The sequence below is a fragment of the Coloeus monedula genome, assembly GCF_965178545.1.
Source record: "Coloeus monedula genome assembly, chromosome: 4".
Lineage (NCBI taxonomy): Eukaryota > Metazoa > Chordata > Aves > Passeriformes > Corvidae > Coloeus > Coloeus monedula.
The window spans coordinates 40,430,497-40,452,455 of record NC_138784.1 but is presented as its reverse complement, the minus strand read 5'-3'; the positions used below and the strand labels follow the sequence as shown (position 1 = coordinate 40,452,455).

The following is a 21,959-nucleotide window of genomic DNA, read 5'->3' as shown; positions in this document are numbered from 1 at the left end:
GACACCACTGCTGTCTGTAGTAGTTTTTAATAAGCTACTACTAAAGTATAGGGTCTTCTGTGACACAAGACCAAATCAATACAAGGTTTCTACATTGTATGACATGTGGAAGGTCCCATTGAGCTGTGGATTTGAATTTGCATTTATCCCACAGCTGGATATTTCCCTCATGAACTTTCCTTACAACTTCTTTGGTAGTTCTATGGGTAACCACTGAAGAATAATTTTATAATTTATTTTATTACAGGATCCAGAGACTCTGATTAGGGCTCAAGGCAACTTTTACAAATGTTCAATAAAACGTTTAATACAATGTTTCACAATGTATTAAAAAAAAAAGGCAGATCATCTGTTTTTGATTAATCAATCTGTTGTTGATTAAGTTTTTCATGTGATCTGGAACAAGGCATTGACCAATATTACTTCCTTTCCTTAAACTTTGCCCATTTGTGAAGTTTTTTTAACTAATTATGATTAACTGCTATAGAAACACAAAGTACTTGCTAATTCAGAAAGACACAATATCCTCAGTATTTATGCTGTGTCTTCATAGTTGATGCTCGTGCCTCTCATCTGTATATAACACCCAGCCATGGGTAACACTAATAGTGCCTTTATTCAGTTTAAAATTCGTATTAATTTTGATGCTTCACTTTCAACTATTCCATGCTTTCAGTGCCATAAAAAGATGAAATCAAGTTGAAGGTGATTTAAGAGGCATTTTACATGCTTTAGTAGATTTTATATAATGGATTATAAATTTAATAAATATAACTGCAGAACAGAGGTGTGACAACTATTTTTCTATACTTTCTATACTTCTGTACTTCTAGTCAGAACTGAATTAAGTACACATGCACTAACCTCTATTGTGCTTCCAGTCTTAATCAACTGAAACAATCATAAATGAGGACTACAGTCAAAAGTGGACAAAGTGAAGTGATGGTTACTGTATTTTTTCTATCAGGATTCATCATATGGTTTTATTCATCCATTTGATGGTGTTGATATATCATCTCTCTTGAGTTTTTGGGTCAGTCTTCACATAGTATCACCACATCTTCCCTGACTTGCATGGCATCGCAGCATTGCACAGCCTCAAAGGGTTCATGCCAGAGTCCATGAAGTCTACTTTTTTTACTGAAACACCCCACCCTCTTCACATAGAAAAGGCAGAGAACTGGAGTCACTGTAGCTTAGAGCAACTGAAAACAATGTTGGCAAAAGGCAAAGGGGAAGATACAAACTCATATCCGGACTGGAGACGTGACAGATGAAACACTATCACCCATTGATTACACTGGCAGAGTTTACCCTTCAAGCAGCCATTGTGTAGTTTAGTGCCCTTTTATTTCAGATCCAGATAAAGACATGATAAGCAACTGCTTGAAAAGTCTCAGTCCAAAACTATTTACATAGACACAGCATTTTGGTACTCAAGCCACTGTTCAAAGAAAGCATAATTTACCATCCTATTAAGGAGATTATTTTTGCAATGAGCCACACATTTCCATTTCTCTTCATCTTCCAGTGACTCACAGAGTGGTCTACATTTTGAACCTCTACAATGAAACATAAATTCACAAATAGTTGGACTTGATAGCCTGTTAATGTGGATTCTCTATTAGGAATAAATGTTTAGGAATATTACAATTTTTTTTTTCCTTTTGCTAAGTGCTACTGAGCTAATATCAAAACATACCTGTTGTGACTGATTTTGTTTGGTTTTGTTTGTTTGTTTGTTTGTTTTGTTGGAAAGCTTCTGAAGTCAGTACAGAATGTGAACAAAACTCTTGTAACAGGGACATCCCCTAGAAAAGCCGTTAGTCTGCTGGTTGGAATAGTTTAAAATAGTAAATCAAATTTCCATCCTTGTTCTGCTTAGTTCTGACAAGTAAAGACTGGTAAACATTGGTCTTCTACATGCCCAGCGATTCTCAAGTCATGGATAAAACTGTCATGTCTGCAGTCAGATGTCTTTTTGAGCTCATTACATTTGATCTTGCTAACAAGAAGACCAAAAAAATTAAAAAATGCTTGGCAAGCCTGTAAGAATACAGGCCAGGTCACTGGAGGTGATATTTTTTTATTAAGATTTTATTCCATATCTAGATTTAGCTTTGGTTGACCCCCTCACCTCCCAATATCTCTTACAAATTATTTTAAGCACAATGAAAGTTAGTAATCTTAAATCTTCAGCAGTATTTACCAGGATTGTCTGCTAAACACCCTAAAGGTAAATGTGACAGAGTTCTTGAGCTGAAGATCTGTCCTGGTTTAGGCTAGGATAGAGTTAATTTTTTTCTTGGTAGCTGGTACATTGCTGTATTTTGGATTCAGTATGAGAATAATGTTGATAACACCCTGGTGTTTTGGTTGTCGCTAAGTTGTGTTTATCCAAGGACTTTCTTGGTCTCATGCTCTGCCAGTGAGGAGGTACACAACCAAAAAAAAAAAAAGCAACCCAAAAAAACCCCAGCCCCAAAACAACTGTGAGTGAACATAGCTTGGACAGCTTATCTGAACTGGCAAAAGGGATACTGCACACCATGGACCATCATGCCCTGTTGTATAAGCTAAGGGACTTACCTGTACTGGGGGCTAATTGGGGTTCGGGGATGGTGTCTGGCATCAGTCAGCAGATGGTGAGCAATTGCTTTGTGCATCATTTGTTTTTCCTTTTTATTGACATTATTATTACTATTTTTTTTAAACTTTGTTTCAATTATTAAACTGTTCTTATCTCAACCTACAAGTTTTGCTTTTGATTTTCCTCCTCATTCCACCAGGGTGGGGAGGAGGTAAGTGAGCGACTACAGAGTTTTTAGTTGCCATCTGGGTTTAAACCCCAACAAGATCCTAAAATCTAATTACGATCAGTGTGGGAAAAATATATATGTGCATAGTTCCATCACTGCTTCTCAGTCTACTTAAACAAGTTGAACTGCTGATTTGCATCATTATGTATGATAAGCTACACCTACTTGCTGTGCAGATGTGGAGGACGAGTTTTCACAGGATAAAAATGTAACTTAATGATTCTGAATCACTTAAATGTTTTCTCAATCTTAAAGCCAGCCAATCCTGTTCCTTGCATAGCTATAATTCTGTCAGCATAGACTATGCTTTACATCATACAGCAGAGATGCAGCTCTGACGTCAGTTAGTGGTACTCTACCAAGCAGATCCTTGAAGAGATCCCTCTCCTCTCCTGAAGTCCAGGGCAGTGAGCTTGCTCTGCACTGTCCTCACTGTCCTAAGTATCTTGAAAGCCACCATTCCATTGTCACTTGCAGCCAAAGCTGCCCTTCAGCTTCACGTGCCTCAGCAGCCCCTCCCTGTTGGTGAGACCAAGGCCCAGCAAAGCACCTCTTCTTGTTGGCTTCTGTGTCACTTGGAGAAGGAAGTTATCATCAACACACTTCAGCAACCTCCTGTATTGCTTATGCTCTGCTGTGTTGCCCTTCCAATAGATATTGTTATGGTTGAAGTCCCTTGTGAAGGTGAGGGCTTGTGAACGTGAGGTTGCTCCTACCTGTCTCTGAAGAGATGCATCCTTCTGATATGTCTGAGAGTCTGTATCCTTCCATTCTAACACTCCAGTCATAGGAGCCATCCCACCATGTCTCCATGATTCCAGTAAGACTGCAGCCCTGCAGGCATGTGCGCATCTCTCACTCCTGTTGTTTATTCCCCATGCTGTGTGCATTTGCATAGAGCCATTTAAGTGGGATCCCCCCCCCCGATGAAGCCAACTCACTGGCCAGAGTAGCTGGAATTCCTTTGTGCTGCTCTTCAGGTGCTCTCCTGCTAACTTCTTGTTGCCTAAAAGCAGAAGAAAAACAATATTAGAATGGCTAACATAAAGAGCAGTCTTTTAATGAAAGCTTTCAGGTGCACAGATTATCCCTATGTCCACACGCAGCATTAAATTTTCACAATTTTTATAAGTTCAACTAATTAGTACATCCAATAGGAGACTGGTTGCCCTGGTAACCCACCCTTGGACCTGGCCTGCTGGAGTGTCTCCAAGGGGTTCCTAGCGCTGTGTCTTGTTATGTCTCTCAGGCACTGGTGCAAAGCAAGATGTCCTTGTTAGAAGTTCTTTTCCTTGAAAATAAGACCAAACAGCATTTCAAGAATGTGACATAATATGTAAGAAAGGATAACTACTGTTCTAAAGTGTAAGAAAGTGCTAGAAACTATACAGCTATATATTAAAAATCCACAAAGCTACAAATATATAAAAAAGCTAAAAATATTTAGGCATCACTGTGATCCTTCCTCCAGATTCTGGGCATCTCTTGCAGCGGCACTGGCATCAAACCAGTGGGACTGGGATGGAAGGAAGTTCTCCTCCCCTGGCAGCATGTTTAAAGCCTCTTTACCATCTTGGCAAGTCTATGACTGAAGATGGTCATTTATTGCACATAGTCCTCTTAGATCTTTACCTGCCTTACTTACTGTTACCCTTCCCCATTACTGAATTACCCACTGCTGAAACCTTTATTTTTTCATTACCTTGTTTTTGCACTCTAGTTTAATTCTTTAAGTGTCTCCTCTGTAAAATGCAAATATACTAGAGATATCACAATCCTGAACACATGCTACTTTCAACATGTTGGTTCTTTCCTGAATGACTTGATAAAGTAGAAAAACACAGCATAAACACACAGTAAAAAGGTGGGTAATTTGTAATAAATGACTATAAAAGGACACTATGAATAAATTTAATTGGTGTCATTGTCCTTGGATAAACTAATTTAACACAAAGCTAAAGCCTATCCACACATATTTAATGCATTTAATACTTAAAGCTTCATTCTAGGTTCTGCTATTTTTTGGTAAACCATTTGGATATTTATTCTTCATTTGCTGCTTTATAGTTCACAATCAAAATCCTGGTATATATAGTTTTGCTATAGTGTTAAGCACTGACATTTTTAACTGCTTCAAAAACGTTAAGAATTCGTCTCTAAAGCAAATCCTTTGGTATGAAATCTACTGTTTGCAATACTGTTTGGTATTTTCACAGGCAACTACTAATTATGAATGCTCTACTTAAGATAAATATTTATCTGCAGTGTTACTTTTCCCTTCCTGCAGTATAACTTTTTCCTGTCTGTTTTCTGTAACTAAAGACATTATCAGCATAAAATTTTACAGTCTTACTATGCTGTCTTTTCTAAGAGTGTGAATATTATTCAAGGCCCTTGTGACCAGCTATACTTAATACAATGTTAACAATGTTTACAAGTTTTTAATTTCATGTATTGAACAGTATTTTGTCTTCAATCAGTTTTTGGTTATTGAGAAAACAAGATTAACAATGGAGAATAGAAGATGTTTAAATTAGTATTTAACTTTCAAGCTGTATTATTCATAATGCATGCTATCAAGCATAAATATGAATAATGTTTTAAGCAGTGAAGAGAAATTGAAAGTTCTATCTCAGAGATACAAAAAAATAAGGCAGAAACTCTACTTCTAAAATCTTGTTGAAAATTTAGAAATGTTATGCTGTATTATGGCAAATCTACTAAATTCCTAGGAAAAGAATGAATGTAAAAGAATTATTAGCAAGCTATGTACAATAACAGTTATTATCTTCTTTCTGTTGTGCTGCTTTTAATCATCTCACATTCCTGCCTCTTATTAAATCATACTTATTTTTACTTCTAGACTCTGCACTGGCTGTGCTTTGCATCCTACACATTTAGGTAAAAGGTAAGAAGAAACTCTTCAAAATATTGGGTAGTTTATAATTCTAACTTTTTTAAATTTAGACTTCTCAGATTTTTCATATTCTAAGTATGAATTTGGATGGAAAGTGTGAGGAAAACCTTTCAGGTCTATTTGTCATAAGCAACTGTTACTTGCTGTTTTTTTAATTCTCAAGCTTATCACTACTATTAGGTGTGAATAAGGAAAGGGGGGGTGTTATAAGTAAAAATTGATTGTGAAATGAATGTTTTGCATGTATTAAATATACATACTACTTTTGTGATGGATTCAGGATTAATTAGTTAATTCTGAATTCACAATATTGTAAGCATCCAGATGGCAATTTAAGTTTTTTAAAAACCCAGCTTTTAGTAATTTAAAGTGGTGTTGGTATTGTTGTTGGTGGTGTTGTTATTATGATTATTATTATCATTACAACAGGGTCTAGTGAAAATAGGGCAACATCTAGAAAAGAGGAGTTTAAACACAATATATGGGCCAATTACAGAACTGTTGTAGACATTACTTTCAAAACTGTAACTACTTCTTTCAGCTTCCAAATGTAGAAGGAAGTCTAATTTTGTGTTCCTTTCTTTCTTGTTTTCTAATCTACTTGTAACATTTAATGTGTACCAAGCTACTGCAGGAAATTTGTTGGCAATCAGAAACTTTGGAAGAGGGATGTATGAAACCACATTTAACAAAACACTCAGAGCTGAAAAGGGAGTCAAAGACAACATTATTTATGCACTGGTTGTTAAGACATTTCCTGACCAGAACCACCTTTGTCACACCAGGGGTGGAAAGCTGTGCTCCCCTTTTTCTGTTCTTGTTCAGGTAAACTCCAGCAGCAGCAGCAGCAGCAGCTTTGGCTTTAAGCCAAGATGCAAGGTCTGTAGATAAACCAGTGCAATAGTCTGGTATGTCCCTAAATCAGCACCAAGTGCTACTTCACATGGGTATGGGATCTTTGAAGGAAGCTGAAGAGTCCTTTAGAGCTTCACAAACCTGCCCCCTCTTCACACCAGCTTATGTGTTACCATTAATCACAATCCCACAGTTTTACAGAACCACAGATAACAGCCAGGGCTCTAGGATTCCTGCAGGAATGTTTGTTTCTCCGCCAGAAATTCCAGTATCAGTCTGTTACAGTTTAGAAAACAAAAAGTAAGCAATAAATTAACTAAAACAATTTATTACAGTTAAGGATGTATTTGAATGAGTAAGTTTATGGGAGTTGGTTATACCAGAACAAGCAGCTGCTTGTTCAGCCTCCAGTTTAAGTAGAGTGGATCTTGTTCTGGTTGAAAATCTCAGGTGCTTAGATTTTGGCAGAAGAACCTAAGCAATGTCATGTCAGTGTTATACTTGAAAGTTATACTTGAAAGGTGTCTTGTTCTTACAAAGCAGCCCAGCTACGGAGTCCCTGATTCTTAGATCTCAAATTCAGACCTCAGATGGAGGTTTAATAAAAATTTGGGAGGTAAGAAGGAAGACTAATATACCAAAAATCAGTACTCCTACATTAGTATTACTGTTTTAGGTATCTCTAGGTGAGATAAATTTTGGGTGTTACCAGTATTTGTTACCAATAAATATAGCAGAAAATAAGATAAAGCTTTGACAAAGGCACCTTTTCCAAATTTTCTCTCTAATTGCCTGGAGAAAATACATTGTAAACACCCAAGTATTAATTTGAGCCTCTGGAATAGGCCTACTTTCTTCAGCTGAAAACAGGAATCTGTAAATCTTTGCAGAGTAAGTTTCTTAGCTTAGGCAACATCTGAAGAAGTAGCTCTGAGTGATAACTGAGTACTGCTTTCACAACAACACAAAAATATATCCAAGTTTCTGAGTGAAAAGAATGATGTTGGACAGGTGGACTGTGTTCACACCCTGATAGAAACCTACTCCAGATGCTGAATGAAAAATAATTAAACATCCCTCAAAAATAAATGAGTATGACAAGCTGGAAATAATCTTAAACTCAGTAAGGAAATTATCATCTCTTAAATTAAGATTGCTCGCTTGACTTTTCTAGCTTTAAAACTACTTCTATCAAAGTAGTTGATCAAAGATCTTTTTACTGTTCTTTTTTGTATTACTCTGCCTCTCACTGAATGCTTAAATAAATACTCTGTTCTGCTGCTGCTGCTACAAGTCCATGAGAAGAAAGCACCTGAGGTTATTGGTGTTCATGAGGTGACTCATCTGTACAACTTGAAAGTTTTGGTCTACACTCCACTGAACAAATGCTGAATACATAAACACTACTTCAGCATTATCTCCTGGGATGCCTGAAGTCTTATTTATTTCATTTACTTCTTTATTTTGAGGCTGTTGCCTCAAAACGATAGGTTTTTGAAAAGTTGTGAAATTTCACCTCTCTCTGTGCTTTGTTGACAAAACCTCTAATGTGTGGAAGTGAGACCTATAGAGTCCTTCCTGTAGCTAGCGTTAGCTTATTTACAACTCAAAATGTTTTGGGAGTAATTCTGACGTGCCCCAAGAAAAGCTACCAGGCAGGTTTGGCATGTTTTCATCCCAAGTCAACTTTAGTAAACGTTTCAAGTCTCTTTCTTCTGCTGTTAATGAACTTCGAAGTGCTCCAACAAGTTTCAAAACTCATCCAGGTACTCATTGGTCTCACTAATTATCCACAGACTTCATGCCTTTCACAGGCGTGTCGTTCCTGTTTTATTTCGCAAACTGGAGCTACACGGTCTGTCGGAGGGACGCTGCCCCGCGGCAGCCCCGGGCAGAGGAGGGCTCCTCACCGACAAGCACGTGCCGCGGCTCGGCCGCAGCGCCCCTTCGCCGCGGCGCAGGCGGGCCCGCGCGGCTGCCGGCCGAGCATGCGCGGGGAGGCCGCGGGGCGGGATGTGGGGGTGCCCGCGGCCCCAGGGAGCAGGTCAGTGACGGGGCCGGGCGGTGCGAGCGCCTCCGGCCGCGCAGCGCAGCCGGGGTGGGCCGGCCGGGGTGGCCGCAGCAGCCTCTCCATGAGCACCTCGGTGCCTCCCGGCAGCGCCCCGGGGGCGGTGCGGGCCGGGCCCGGCCGCGGCTCCGGCCGGGCGGGAGGAGAAAGAGGAGAAGAAGAAGGTGGTGGCGGCGGTGTCGCTGATGCCCTGCGCCTTGTGCTTTCCCAGCAGGTGTTCTCCTTCTTGCTTCCCATGTCCTATTACCAGGAGGATTTCTTCAGAGAATACCTCAAGATGATGGCGAATATGGTCATCCTGAACTTGCTCATTTGTATTTCGCTGGCGTTCTGGATCGTGTCCATGACTGCAAGTACGTACTACGGTGAGTCCAAAGGCCGGGGACGGGCTGGCATAGCACGGCCAGGGGCGAACCCTTCCCTCCGGCCTCTCCAGGCAGGAGACAAAAAATGGGAAGAGGGATGTGCACAGCCCGTTCCTTCATCAGTAGAGCTGATAACCTCACCTCTGACAGTAGGTAATAGTAGTTTAGAAGATGCTGACAGCCGCTTATTTGCAGCTCCGCCCAGGGATCACGTAGAATTTAAAATGTTGGTATCCTTTGTGATTTCTTTCTCTGAAAGAAAGCAAATAAAAATTAAGAAGTGAAAAGAAAGTCCAAGCTGACAGAGATCTCTCTTTATCAGGGAAAGTATGTGACAGTACTAGAGGAATGTGCTAGCTTTCAAAGCTGTTTTAGGTATCAGCAGCATCTGCAACATGCAGAACAGAGCATGCGAGAAGACTTCCTTAGTCGAGAAACAGAGAAACAGGAAATGGTATAAAGATAGGGATGTATGCATGGAGTGGCTGGCTTAGGTGTTTACTGTCAGCTCAGCATTCTGCTCAGGCAGCTCAGGCTGGCTGTGACTTAGTTGTGTGTAGTTGCAGGGACACAAGTTCTCTCTGTTGTCTCTCTTTTTGGCTCTAGGACCATTCTTACAGCAGTGTGCAAAAGCAGCTGATAGTGCCTGCAGTATCAGTTTAAGCCTAGAAGAATTTGACTGATTTTCTGAGGCAGGTAACGACTTGTCATTCAGACCCCAACCAGTCTGATGCAGGAAGAGCTCTGGTGTCTTTGCAGTGTTGCTGAGAGTGCCTAGGGATGCAGTAGGAACACCTTCAACTGCCTAGTGTCACCCTGGATCCAGAAGAAGTTATAATAAATACCCCACCAGTATCAGGTGACTTTTGTAGAGGCAGTTGCATGTCTCTGCTTAGTGATTTCCAGTGCTTCATGTTTTAGGATGGGGTATTAGTTCTGGTACAGCATTAAATCTGTGTTGTCTGGACACTTCTACTTTGGCTTGTAGTAAGATGCCAGACATTTAGAAAGTATGCAGGAGCAGGCTTCACAACCAGGCTATTTGTGTCATTTGTAGCTCCCCAAGTTTAAACATGCAACTTCATTTATGTGTATCTGCTCTCTAAAGGTACAGCTTTTCTGACGATTAGGATATTCTAGTCCCTGTTCTCTTATGTGAGTGGGAATTTACAGTACAGCGTGGGGAGACCTGGTATCAGGTGAATCCGGATAGGGCCTAATAGAAAGGAGAAGACTGTGGACAAATCCTCCTTTTTGTATGGAATGGTTATGGAACAAGAAGGACATAAAATTTCTGTGTTTATTTGCCTGAGACTGTGGAAAGACATTGGCTTTTCAAGGTGGTGAATGAAGCATATAGTAGTTAATGGGCTTAATAGGTTCAGCCCATAAAAGGGGTGAAATTCACGGTCTGTAACATAAATATAAAAATACTACAATCATACGTTTATTAATATACAGTTTATAGTAATTCTTAAGCACCAAACAGTGGGCCAGATGTTAGTGACACCAGAGTGTCGAAGAACGCATTCATTGTTTTATTGTAGATTCTATCTTAGTCTTAACTGTTTACATTTAGTAGTAATTTAATACAAATACTTTTCTCCCCTACAAGGAAATCCAAAAAGGTTAGTTTAAAAATGACCTTGAAGAGATGAAAATTCTGTTTGTTAGCCAAGCAAAAGGAACCCCTTTGTGTTCCAGTACTGCTCATACTCAAGTTTGCAGCAAGAGCTGCCTTGGTTTGTGATAAGCGATACCAGGCTACAGCACTGGGGGGCTCTTCATACACAGCCAGTGCTTGTCTTCTGAATTTCTGACTCAGCCCTGGGCTGCAAGACCCCCACTATGGCTTGTGGCTCTTCAGTACACAGAAGAGAATTTTTTTCATGTGAATCTTTACATTGCAATGAGTGTTTTACTGTGATTTCACAAACACGTTTGTCCTGCTTTGCACCAGGGGGCCCGTGTTTGTGCAAAGGTTGGGGTACTGCTGACACAAAAGTTCTTGTTGAAAACCATCATGTTTATCTTTCCAGCCTATGTGCCTGTGTGAAATCTTTCTTTCAGAAGACTGAGACTTACTTTAATGCAACATTTGTGATGTCTTGTATTTGTATAGGAGATGTAATAAATAACTTCTCTAAAAAATTTGTTTTTAATTTCAAAACCTACATTAACTATTGGCTTTAGCTTTCAGAAGTTTGTGGGTTTTTCAAACGAAAACTGTCAACTTCAAATCTTGCTGAGACAGTCATCAGCTCAAAGTATATTTTAAAGAGCCTTACATCAAGGTCAGAAGAACTGAAAGGGCTTTGTTTCATAAAGTGGTCACGCTCACTTTCACCTAGCAGACTGCCTTGGTTGTCTTTTTTTGGTAGTGGAATTCTGTCACAGTAAATTCAAATGTTAATTTTTGAAGTTCATAAATCCCTTTTAGAATGGAAAGTATCACCATATTTATTTCTTGTCACATTTTGCTATTTTTTGGTAATTAATTTTAATTCATGAAATATATTTTCTTTTGATAGCTGAATAGAAAAATTGAGTAGATAGTTGCAGATATATGTTCTTCCGTTCATATGAATATCTTTCTTCTGAAGGATTAAAAGTTTTAATCTCTATTAAGATTGAAATTTAAGTATATACCAGGAAATAATGACTTTTCAGACATGAAGACATAAAAAAAGTTTTATGAGGATCATCTGTAACCATGTTATTTGATTTATCAGGTACTTTACGACCCATTTCTCCGTGGCGCTGGCTTTTTTCAGTCTTGGTTCCACTAATTATTGTTACACAGGGTTTTAAAAAGAAGAGTCTTGATCACAGTGGTGCTTTGGGAGGTATGTTTTTTCTGAGACTTAAGCTAAACATTTAGTAAACTAAAGGTCTTTTTTATTGTTTGCAATGTAAGACTTTACCTGTCCTATTATAATAAAGTATAAACGTAAGCATATATACCCCGAATTCATACTGGGTTTTTTTTCACTTGCCTGTTTAAACAGTCATGTTAATCCTGTGCTACTGTTTGTAGTTGATTTGATTAATATTATTATATTCGTATAAACCTGGAAGATTCTTTTAAACTTAAGTACAGTATGCAGTTAAATCACATGGTTTGGTTTAACATACAGAAGGATTCACGGAGAAACAAAGAAATGGCAGAGGTAGTGGTAAAGAAAGACCTAAACCGATTGTGTCAGCAGCCTTCCTGCCTGGTAGGAAATCAGTTAAGAGAGCATGGTTCTCCTTTCTGTAATAGAAACAGTTTTAGGCATTTTTTGCCTGGTAAAAAAAAGAAAATTAAATCTGTACTTCACTAAAAACAAATGACTGTTCCTACAGAGTTTTTCTTGACCACATGATAAAAAGCCCAGCATAGTGTACAATAGTGTTTATTGAAATTTGGTGCAACATTTCTGGATGAGGTGATTCACCCTTGTCTCGTGACATTTCTGAATTGATGTTCAGTGGAGTGGAACACGGCCTCAAATCCTTCCTGCCCATGTCACCCATTTTGCAAATCTTCTTCTGTCTGTGAGAGTTAAGGGAAGCATTTTCTAAACTGACAAAAATCTTTTCGACTTCTGTGTTCCTACCTCTTAGCAGCTCTGCTAGCCAGTGTATACTGGCATTTGCTCTTAATTGCAGCCATTTTTCTTTCAGTCCTTTAGAACTGTAATGTCATGGTGAGGAGTGAAATTAGGCCTCCCTTGTGAAAGGGGACATAGAAATGAATCGCATCTAAGAGCTCAAATACTTAAGAAAATTACAGAAATAAAAAGGTGGCATAAAAATCAAAAACTAAAAAAGAAAAGGAAGAAAAGAATAGAGAACTAGCGTCTGCTAAGATATGGAGGAGGGTTTTTTTTACAGGTTATCTTAGAGACCTTGGATGTGGGATTTGATAACCCAAACTGATTATAAACTTGCTGGTAGAGCCACAGCTACAGCTATATATCTGCTCCTTATACAAATAATAATATTCTTCAGGCAGAGTACTTAAATTTCAATTACATATTCTTTGGATTCTGGGTGTTTTATTGCTTCTCTTTTATTTTTGCACAGTATTACTGATTTGTGGCAAAAGAAGGTCTTAAAAATCACATGCTTCAGCAGTTGCAATAAAATTAGCAATTTGGCAATAGAATCTCTTATTGCATGATTGTCTCAGGTTTATCAGGAAGATACTCTTCATATTCAGAAAATTTGAAATACTTAATTGCTTTGCAAAGTGACCATTGTTACTGAAGGAACTTTATATACTTCTTTTTTCTTCGTAGGACTGGTGGTTGGATTTATCCTTACAGTTGCAAATTACAGTTTCTTCTCTTCTTTGTTTGTATTTTTTGTTACTTCTTCAAAACTTACTAAGTGGAAAAAAGATATAAAGAAGCAAATAGATTCAGAATACAAAGAAGGTAAGCCAAAATACTTTAATTCTTTCAGATCCCTTGTGGAGAATAAATACTGCACATTCTTATTCCTTTCAAAGGGTCAGATGAGACATAACATCTAGAATAGGGAACACTGTTGTGACTGCCCTACACATCTGTGAATATTAGCAAGCCACTTTGCTTTTGCTTTTGTTCTGTTTAATAAATTGCCATATAGTTTCTGTTTTGAATATGTGTCTTTTTAAATTTATATATGTGTCTTTTACTTTTGTCTCATGCTGTTGCCTGAAATAATTCAAATTCGGTTTTTATACTTTAGGTGGACAGAGGAATTGGGTTCAGGTATTCTGTAATGGTGGTGTTCCTACTGAGCTGGCTCTCTTATATATGATAGAAAACGGACCAGGTGAAATTCCTATCGACTTCTCAAAGGAATACACAGCATCGTGGATGTGCTTATCCCTTTTGGGAGCTTTGGCATGCTCTGCTGGTGATACATGGGCTTCAGAGATTGGTAGTGTTATGAGTAAAAGCAAACCAAGATTGATAACAACCTGGGAACAGGTTCCAGTAGGTAAGGTGTTACCTCTTCTACATGTTTCTTAGTATTTTGTTAATCTGTTTTGTATTACGCATCCAACTTGAAAAGTTCTGAGAAAGATGTAGAAAAACAAGTATCAGAAATCCGGGATTAGAAAAGGTTATCAGGAATGCGTTCTCTGGAATGGAATACACTCAATTGTGTTTCTCCTGCATCTTGTTGATGAGATGCTTGAGCATAGCATCCACAGATCTAAAATCATCCTGAATGCTGTCACTTCTAATCTCTGGCAATATTAAAAGTGTTTCTATTGCTAATATGAAGAATACAAGTTATCAACTGATTTTTTTCAGACATTCTTTTAATCAGTAGAATACATATATATTCAACACAGATGCTACAGAAAATTCACTTCTTAAGCAAATCACTCATTTCTTTTAATATCCTACCAAGGATGAATAAAGTGAACTTTCTGTCTGTCAAACGTTGTCTCCATGGTGGATGTCATTGCCGCTTTAAAGCAGTGTGCTTTTTTTGAGCCTTGCTGGCAAGTTGATCAGAGGTATAAATCTTGTTGGATAGGATTTAAATGCGTGGGAATTTCTTTTTCTTTACATGCATTCTTCAGATTTTTATTCAATGAGTTGTAAAACATCTTCTGTCTATGGATTTGTTTCTTTTTAAATTTGTTGGTGAAATATGTCTTAGTATACTACTTCTGAAAGGGGACATTGCTTTAATAATATGCCCATCTCAAGGTCTGGTTTTTTTGAGCAAATCTTTTATTAACCTACCACCTAGAGCAGACAAATACTGGGTGACACTGTGAGGTGTGCTGTCTAGTTTTATTTAACTTAATGCTGGTGAATATTTCTAGAGAACTAGCGCTAGAGACAGGAAAGGAGTAGTAACAGGCAGTAATAGTACAGATTAAGCTGCTCAACAGCATAATGGGAATTGTAGAAAGCTGCAGTTAGCAGAGCCTTGTGAATATAAGAGGAGAAAATCGCTAGGAACAGTTTTGATTTTGTGTAAAACATTTCAATGAATACAAGTCTTTTAAAACCAGTAAATCAGCTTTATTTTATTTGGTTTAGGTACTAATGGAGCAGTTACTTTAGTGGGCCTGCTCTCAAGTTTGCTTGGAGGCATGGCAGTAGGCATAGCCTACTTCGTAACACAACTCATTTTTGTGACTGATCTGGAAATGTCTGCTCCACAATGGCCCGTTATTGTGTTTGGTGCAGCAGCTGGGCTACTGGGATCAGTTGTTGATTCGTATTTGGGAGCTACGATGCAATACAGTGGTAAGAGTCTTCTTTTTTTTCTTTTTTTTCCCCCCTTCTCCCAATGTAAGATAAAATTGGACTTGAATTTCAAGAAGGGCTGAGGATATGATTTTTAAATGGAAAGAATACAGAAATAGCAGCATAAAGGACAAAGGGAGCAAAAGTAATGGACCTGATAATGAAAAAGAGCAAGGATGGTTGGTCCTTTTCCATATTTTGATTTGTTTATTGTAGCTTATTGTCTTGTTGATGACTGAAAGAGACCAGAGATATCCAACAGGTTACCTTGAAAGAAGCAATTGCTGCCCTCTCCTTTTCTATATGTCTAATTATAGTAACATTTTATAAGAGAAAATGTCATCTTAATTTTATCCATTTACTTGGATTAAGCTGTCACTGCAGAAGCTCCATTCCTAACTCTGAAGTCTTAGCAACAGGCTCAGATTTAAGAATTAAATAAGGAAACGTGAACAATAGTTTCCCTTCTGGATTTTTTCACTGCTTCCTATATAAGACCTATAATGTAGAGAGCACTGTTTCCTATAAGTTAAGCTTATCAAAAACTTGCTGTGACTTTAAATAAAAAGACTGTATGCAATTTTTTTAAAAAGTTGACTGGCTGGTTCTAAATTATTTCAGTGTTTACTCATTGCTCTGAAGGATCATTGCTTGTGAATTAACACTACAGACAACCTTTTAAGCCATAAACATACCCTATGTTTCAAAATTGTTTAGAAACCATATCTGACACTGTTGTGTTTAACAGCTTGTTTACAGAGAGAACTTAAGTTTCCAGGTTTCATTGTTGGTATAGTTATTAATTGGAAGTCAAGGTGTGAATATGCAGATGAACTGCCTGTGAGACACTAGCCCTTTAGATCTGCCATTACAGTGAGAACTACAAACTATTATTGATGCTCTGGATTTGGCTATACAGCATTTTTTATGCTCTATTCCATGAAGATTCAAAATACAAAGGAGCGTTTAACCATTTGATGAATTTTTAGATATTTCTGTCCTAAACCAGAAACACCTAAACACTCAGACAATGTTTCAAGCTCCTAATGAGGCAAATGCATTAAGAGAATGGAGTAAACCTAGCTAATGCATGCCTGCATTTATTAGCATCTATTTCTTCTTCATTTAATGTACTTTTTCCATGCTCAGCAACGTACTTTTTTAGCTGCAGCAGGGACAGTATGCACATTCCACATTTACAAATCCATAAGCATTGCTGGAGTATGTATACTATGTTATACACATACATACTGTGGTGTATATATGTGATGTGATATGAGCAAAATTGTGTTGATCACGTGATGCTTGCTCTTAGGTTCTGTGTCTCTCCTTCAACCCACTTTTTCATTCCCTTTCAATGTGGATGCAGAAGGAATGCTCTAGTCTCTGCAGCATTTTGGAAAACAATAAATATGGCAGTGGGAATAAAGAATTGTGTCCCTTTTTTGAAAACAGCATGCTGCTACTGCTAATTCTTTCTGTCAGTGTTTTTCCTGTTGGTAATATTCCTAGATGTGGTGTATCTAATAGCCTGTGATACCCACTGTTTCTGAAAGAAAATCCACCCCTGCCTCCACATTTACTAGTTAAAACTTTGAATAGCTGTGCAGAATAAGATTCAAATTTGCCATGTTACCAGTCTATACCTATTGTGTAAATAACAAAGCTAATGGAAGGACTGTTACTTTACCTACTTGTTCATGCTCTGAATATACACTTTATGTACAATTGAGAGATATATTTAGAAAAAATTAATTACAGTTTTTCCCCAAAAAACTTACTACTCTTTAAAACATAGGGAGTGTTGAGAGTTAAACTATTAGACCTTGAAGTTTGATTTTTCTGTAGCTCTTTTGCATTATTTAAAGCCAGGTTTAAATGTGTGTTTCAAAGGTAACAGTATTACCAACTGTATACCTGCCAAGACGGTTTGTGGTGGGGGTTTTTTTAAGTTTTGTCTGAGGTGCAGAATTTTTTTTGTAATAAAGCAGCAGCTTTATTTGAAATTTCCAGGTTGTGAGTGTTGACAGTCAAATCTAAGAAGAAAAAAGGTTAATATAAAATATACTGATTTGGTTTGGAGTGTTCCAACCTTAAATGCATGCATGTGCATGTACCCAGTTATACATCACTACAGTGTGAGTTAAAATCAAGTGTTCTAAATTGGTGTGCTTTTATCAGCATACAGAATGCATGTCCAGGTGCAGCTGGACAAAACATAGCATAATGGTGTGTGTACAGTAATAGCTAATGAAGCAAAATATTAAAGTATTGATAATACAGAGCAGAGTAAGAAGTTACCTAAGTACTACAGTACTTCAGCTGCCAGTACTGTAAAATTGTTGTGTAAATAGAATTTATAAACTAAACCTTTGTAAGGAGCTTGTTTTCTGTCACCTTAAGTAATAATGTTGTTTCCATAATTTTCCTTTTAAAACAAATGCATCATCTTGCCAGAAAACATGTTGCTAATAAGTTGTTTCTGTTCAAAACAGCATCCTTGGCATTAGAATGACTCTTGGAATGGCTTTTTCCTCTTCTGATTTAGCTTGTTTCATTCCTTTCTTTGCTGTGAAACTACATGAAGAGAGATTTGACAGAAGTGTAACTTCTCAAAAGAAGTAACTTCTAATGTAAAGTATTGCGTTTATACTGCTGTAGGTACAAAAATGCTGTTAGTGAGGATCTTTTTGTTATTTTCTAAGCCCATGAGAGACTTTTCTCTCTCACAGAAGAGGTAGCAGGGAATGTAAACAACCATGCCACCTGCAACCTTGAAAAGTCTTGTTTATGGTATAGTAGAAAAATATTTTGACAATGGATGTTTTAGGATTTTGGCCAATCACCCCCAAGGGGGTCCAATTAGACTATGAAGAAAAAAGTCTATAAAAGGTTTGTAAAATAATTAAATAAATCAATCTTGCTGCACAATTCCTGCCTGCTGGATCTTCTCTCCTCCTCCTCCCTATGGCTGTGGGACACGGTGATATACCGTAGGAACCAGGCCTGCGGTAATATACTGCAGTCGTTGAAGGTACCAAATTAAACTGACTGTAACTTAGTTTAGTCTGATGATGTCTTTTTACAGAGATTTAACACTCTTACAGTAAAATAAATTTAGGAAGGTGTATATACTTGGTTACTAAGTTTCTCTTCATCTTGGTTGGCTTTGTTAAATGAAGTTTTTATCTTTTCCCAGGTTTTGACCAGACACTTGGCACAGTTGTAAACCACCAAACAAAAGACTCCAAGCACATATCTGGAAAACCTATATTAGACAACAACACCGTCAATCTTTTTTCTTCTGTAATCATTGCTTTGGTGTTTCCAGGCACGGCATGGTTTTTCTGGCCAAGGGATTGAAATGGTTTCAGATTTTCTGCATGTGATTCATTTATGTTCAGTGTTGCTCAGAGACTCCAAAGAGTTGTATTTAAACTGTCTTTAAGAGAGGGATCTGAAACTTTCAGGAGCCGGAGGACTTTCCATCTCAACCTGTTAAAGCTGTAAACCTCATGTGGCAGTCGGCATCTCTCAGGAAGGTGCTTTGTCAATAATGCTCTTGCTGCTTCTCAGATGGATGCAGATCATTGCCAAGTGAGGTGAAGCACTTGATTCATTTATCCTCCATTTATGGAGCTGAAGTGTTGGTGTCTGTTCTCTCCAGTCTCCAGCATCTGGAAGGGCAAGAAGCTGGAAATAGAAGTCTAATCTACATCAATCAGTGTGATGGAGCCTTGTGGCTGTTGTCCAAGCTAGACACAAAGTACACTTCAGCTTTATATAGGCCATAGTAATGTGGGTGAAGTGGGTAAATTCTGGTGTTTCCCATTATCTACAGAATGTAAGGTCTTTTGGAAGTATTTGGGCTGGGAAGAGAGAATTCAGCCTTGTTGCCAATACTTTATCCTGGTACTATCTCCACTTCCCTGAGAATAGGATTGATAAAAATAGTGACACATACATACATAACATTTCAAGCAAAAATCTAAATTTAAAGTAGAAACTCACTAGCTGTTCCAGTAAGAATAATAAATTTTTCTGTGCTTTTTTGGCATCTTGATTTCAAAACGAGTTATATTTATGAAGATTTGGCAATACTGTGGTACTCATCAAATTATTTAAAATTAAAGATGACAGTTGTGAATTCACATTCATCTCTTTAGAAAGAGAATGTTTTTTTCTGTAAGCATAGAATTGTTCCGTAGTGTTTGGCATTCTGACCAAACTATACTCCTTGGTTATTTCTCAACAGTGGAAATGCTTCCCATTTTGTTTGGGGCTTCTATTTAGAGATGATGGCCTCAGCCAAAGAAGCTACAGATGTTATCCTTGTAGCAAATGGGAGAAATCACACTTATAAACCATTGAAAAATAGAGATTTAATTTTTGATGCTCAGGCTCCTGTATTAGGTAATTCCGTCTTCCATCATTCATTTATAAAAATTGCAGAAGTAATTTGGCCAGCACAGATTGTATTTAAACTTTAGAGATACCCTCATAATAACCTCTCACTGTTGGCATTCAGAAGCATGGGCCCATACTTTCAACTTATAAAAAGCTTTTTCTTTCATTGTTAGAGATAGATGAATCTTTTGTATTGAACATCTGTTTTTTTTACAAATGTCTTGTGTATATTGCCTGTCTTAATTGACTTTTTATTTTGTCACCTTTTATGGGAATATTAAAAAATTGTAACACCTTCGGTACTGAGTTTACTCTTTTGAAATCTAGTCTATATAAACCTGGAATTCATCACTGGAACTACTTCACTCTATTACCCAATTATGAAGATGAGATTTCAAAGTAGTAAAAGCGTTCTGAAAAGAACAAATTTTCTAGCTGCTCTATGTCTGTTCCTGTGGCAGGGGACAAAATTACAGAAGTAATATATGCCCTTGAACTGTAACAATAAACACTTGGGAATTTTATTCACTGTTTGGATTTGTGCTGCTTCTAAATAAACTATCTATTAGTTGTCTTCTAAGATTTTATTAATACTGTCCTGGCTTCTAGAACTGAGCAAGATAAAATTTTTGTAAGATACCTTTTTTTTTCAATTAAATGCCTTATTTTTATATTCTTTTGTTTCCTGAAGTGTACTTCAGCCACTGAAGTGGACATGGTCAGCTTTTTCACTGTTTTACAGGGGTTCACTTGAAAACCAGCTTACCATAGTGAGAAGACATCTGGTTTCATATTTATAGCAGCATGAAATGCTTTCATCTGTGATCATATGGACGAATGTGATCTGACTGAACTCTTGTAGTTAGCATCTTCAAAGGCCATTATTTTGGATTTTTTTTATTTATCATGTCTTAGTGATGACACTTGAGTTGCTTTTGAAATTTCCATTCACAAGTTTCCAGTATACAGAAAGATCTGAGCACACTTGAACTCTGAAAAGGACTGCGTTAACTTTCGGTATACTGAGTACAGCTTATGCAAATATTGTTACATTTAACTACTTAGTAGCTGTAAACTGGCAAGCTTTGGGAGAAGTTGGAGGGGGGAGTAGGGGATACAGGGAAGAAGGTGCAGAATGTGACAAACCGTGTAAATTGGTGTGTGCCACTATGAGCAGTTCCTGGGCTCACAAGGCAGCAGACAGAGATACCACCTGTCCAAGTGTTACTTGGAGAGACAGAAAATGCAGGAAGTAAAAAGGAAAAGGATAAAAAGGGGAAGTTAAGAGAAAACCAGGAAGCTGATAGATTTGAAATTGCAAAATAGGTTACTGCAGTTAACAAATTTAATTCCATTCTTTAAACACTTGAATTATTCTTTAGTTTCAGAACCATCACAGTTCCCTGGGCCAGCAAAATAAAGTGGTGTAAAAAACAAAGGGGGTATTAAGGACAAGCTGATATTCAGCAGACTGACTTTTTCTGACAATACAGGGCTGAAATGTTGTGAAATACTGTTGGTATTTTACAGAACCAACTTGGACACTATTCATATTACAATCTGTTAGGACTGGGCATCTCAGATTTGTAAGTAGGATTTGTTTTCCCTGCATTTCTCCCAGCAGTACTTTGGTCCCCACGCAGCCTTTTCTTTACATTTCATTATCTAGCATTTTAAATTGCCATTAAGTCACTTTTCTTCAAGCAGAAGTTAACCTGTTTTACAGGTAATTTATCCCCTTAAAGCTTTGTAGGTATGTTACAGTCTCTGCTTCTGGCTATTGCTATAACTGGATAATAATTTTCAATTTAAATACTGCTTCTGTTGGGGGATAAGGTGCAGCTGTAGGATACAATTATGGGCCTGTTGTAATGCATAAGTCAGAGAAGGTACATGAATTCACTCAGACTGTGTGGATCCCTGCAGCACTCCCAAGCCTGCAGCCACCCTAAGTAAATATTAATGCCAATACCAAATGAGGTGAATACAGAAATGTGGAAACAAAGCTGCTGAGCAAATGGCAGCTTGTACTTGGGTACTCCCAAGTCTGTAAAACTTGATTCCAAGTAAAGAAATTCCACCAGGAGTATTCAGTAGCTTTTCTACAACATTCATCCCACAAAGTCAATTTTAATATCTTCCCACTGCAACCACTGACTAAATCATAGAATCACAGAACAGCCCAGGTTGGAAGGGACTTTTGAGAGATCGTCTGGTCCAACCTTTTGTGGGAAAGGGATCTTTGGTGAGATTATCTAGCAATAATCAATCTGTCCAATC

At 37.8% G+C, this 21,959-nt stretch overlaps 1 protein-coding gene across 4 annotated transcripts; it reads left to right on the top strand.

The window, feature by feature from the left end:
- Window positions 1-8,585: 8,585 nt before the first annotated feature.
- TMEM19 (transmembrane protein 19) lies at window positions 8,586-20,112 on the top strand. Of its 4 annotated transcripts, XM_082279806.1 has the most exons (7): window positions 8,586-8,635; window positions 8,874-9,024; window positions 11,757-11,870; window positions 13,311-13,448; window positions 13,744-13,998; window positions 15,063-15,272; window positions 18,472-20,112. In XM_082279806.1, exons 2-7 carry the CDS (start codon window positions 8,895-8,897, stop codon window positions 18,633-18,635), a joined length of 1,011 nt encoding a protein of 336 aa, XP_082135932.1. In that variant the 5' UTR covers window positions 8,586-8,635; window positions 8,874-8,894; the 3' UTR covers window positions 18,636-20,112. The 4 variants fall into 4 exon arrangements, with proteins under 4 accessions (XP_082135932.1, XP_082135930.1, XP_082135929.1 ...); XM_082279804.1 differs by lacking the exon at window positions 8,586-8,635 and having other exon boundaries at window positions 8,686-9,012; XM_082279803.1 differs by lacking the exon at window positions 8,586-8,635 and having other exon boundaries at window positions 8,686-9,024.
- The last annotated feature ends 1,847 nt before the right edge of the window (window positions 20,113-21,959 follow it).

What these genes read in the sequence shown, in the direction of transcription:
- TMEM19 (XM_082279803.1), top strand. Translation starts at nt 8,724, where the DNA reads ATGAGCACCTCGGTGCCTCCCGGCAGCGCCCCGGGGGCGGTGCGGGCC. An exon ending in AGATTCAGAATACAAAGAAG is followed by an intron (nt 13,449 to 13,743) that starts GTAAGCCAAAAT and finishes TTTATACTTTAG; the next exon opens with GTGGACAGAGGAATTGGGTT. An exon ending in AGCTACGATGCAATACAGTG is followed by an intron (nt 15,273 to 18,471) that starts GTAAGAGTCTTC and finishes ATCTTTTCCCAG; the next exon opens with GTTTTGACCAGACACTTGGC.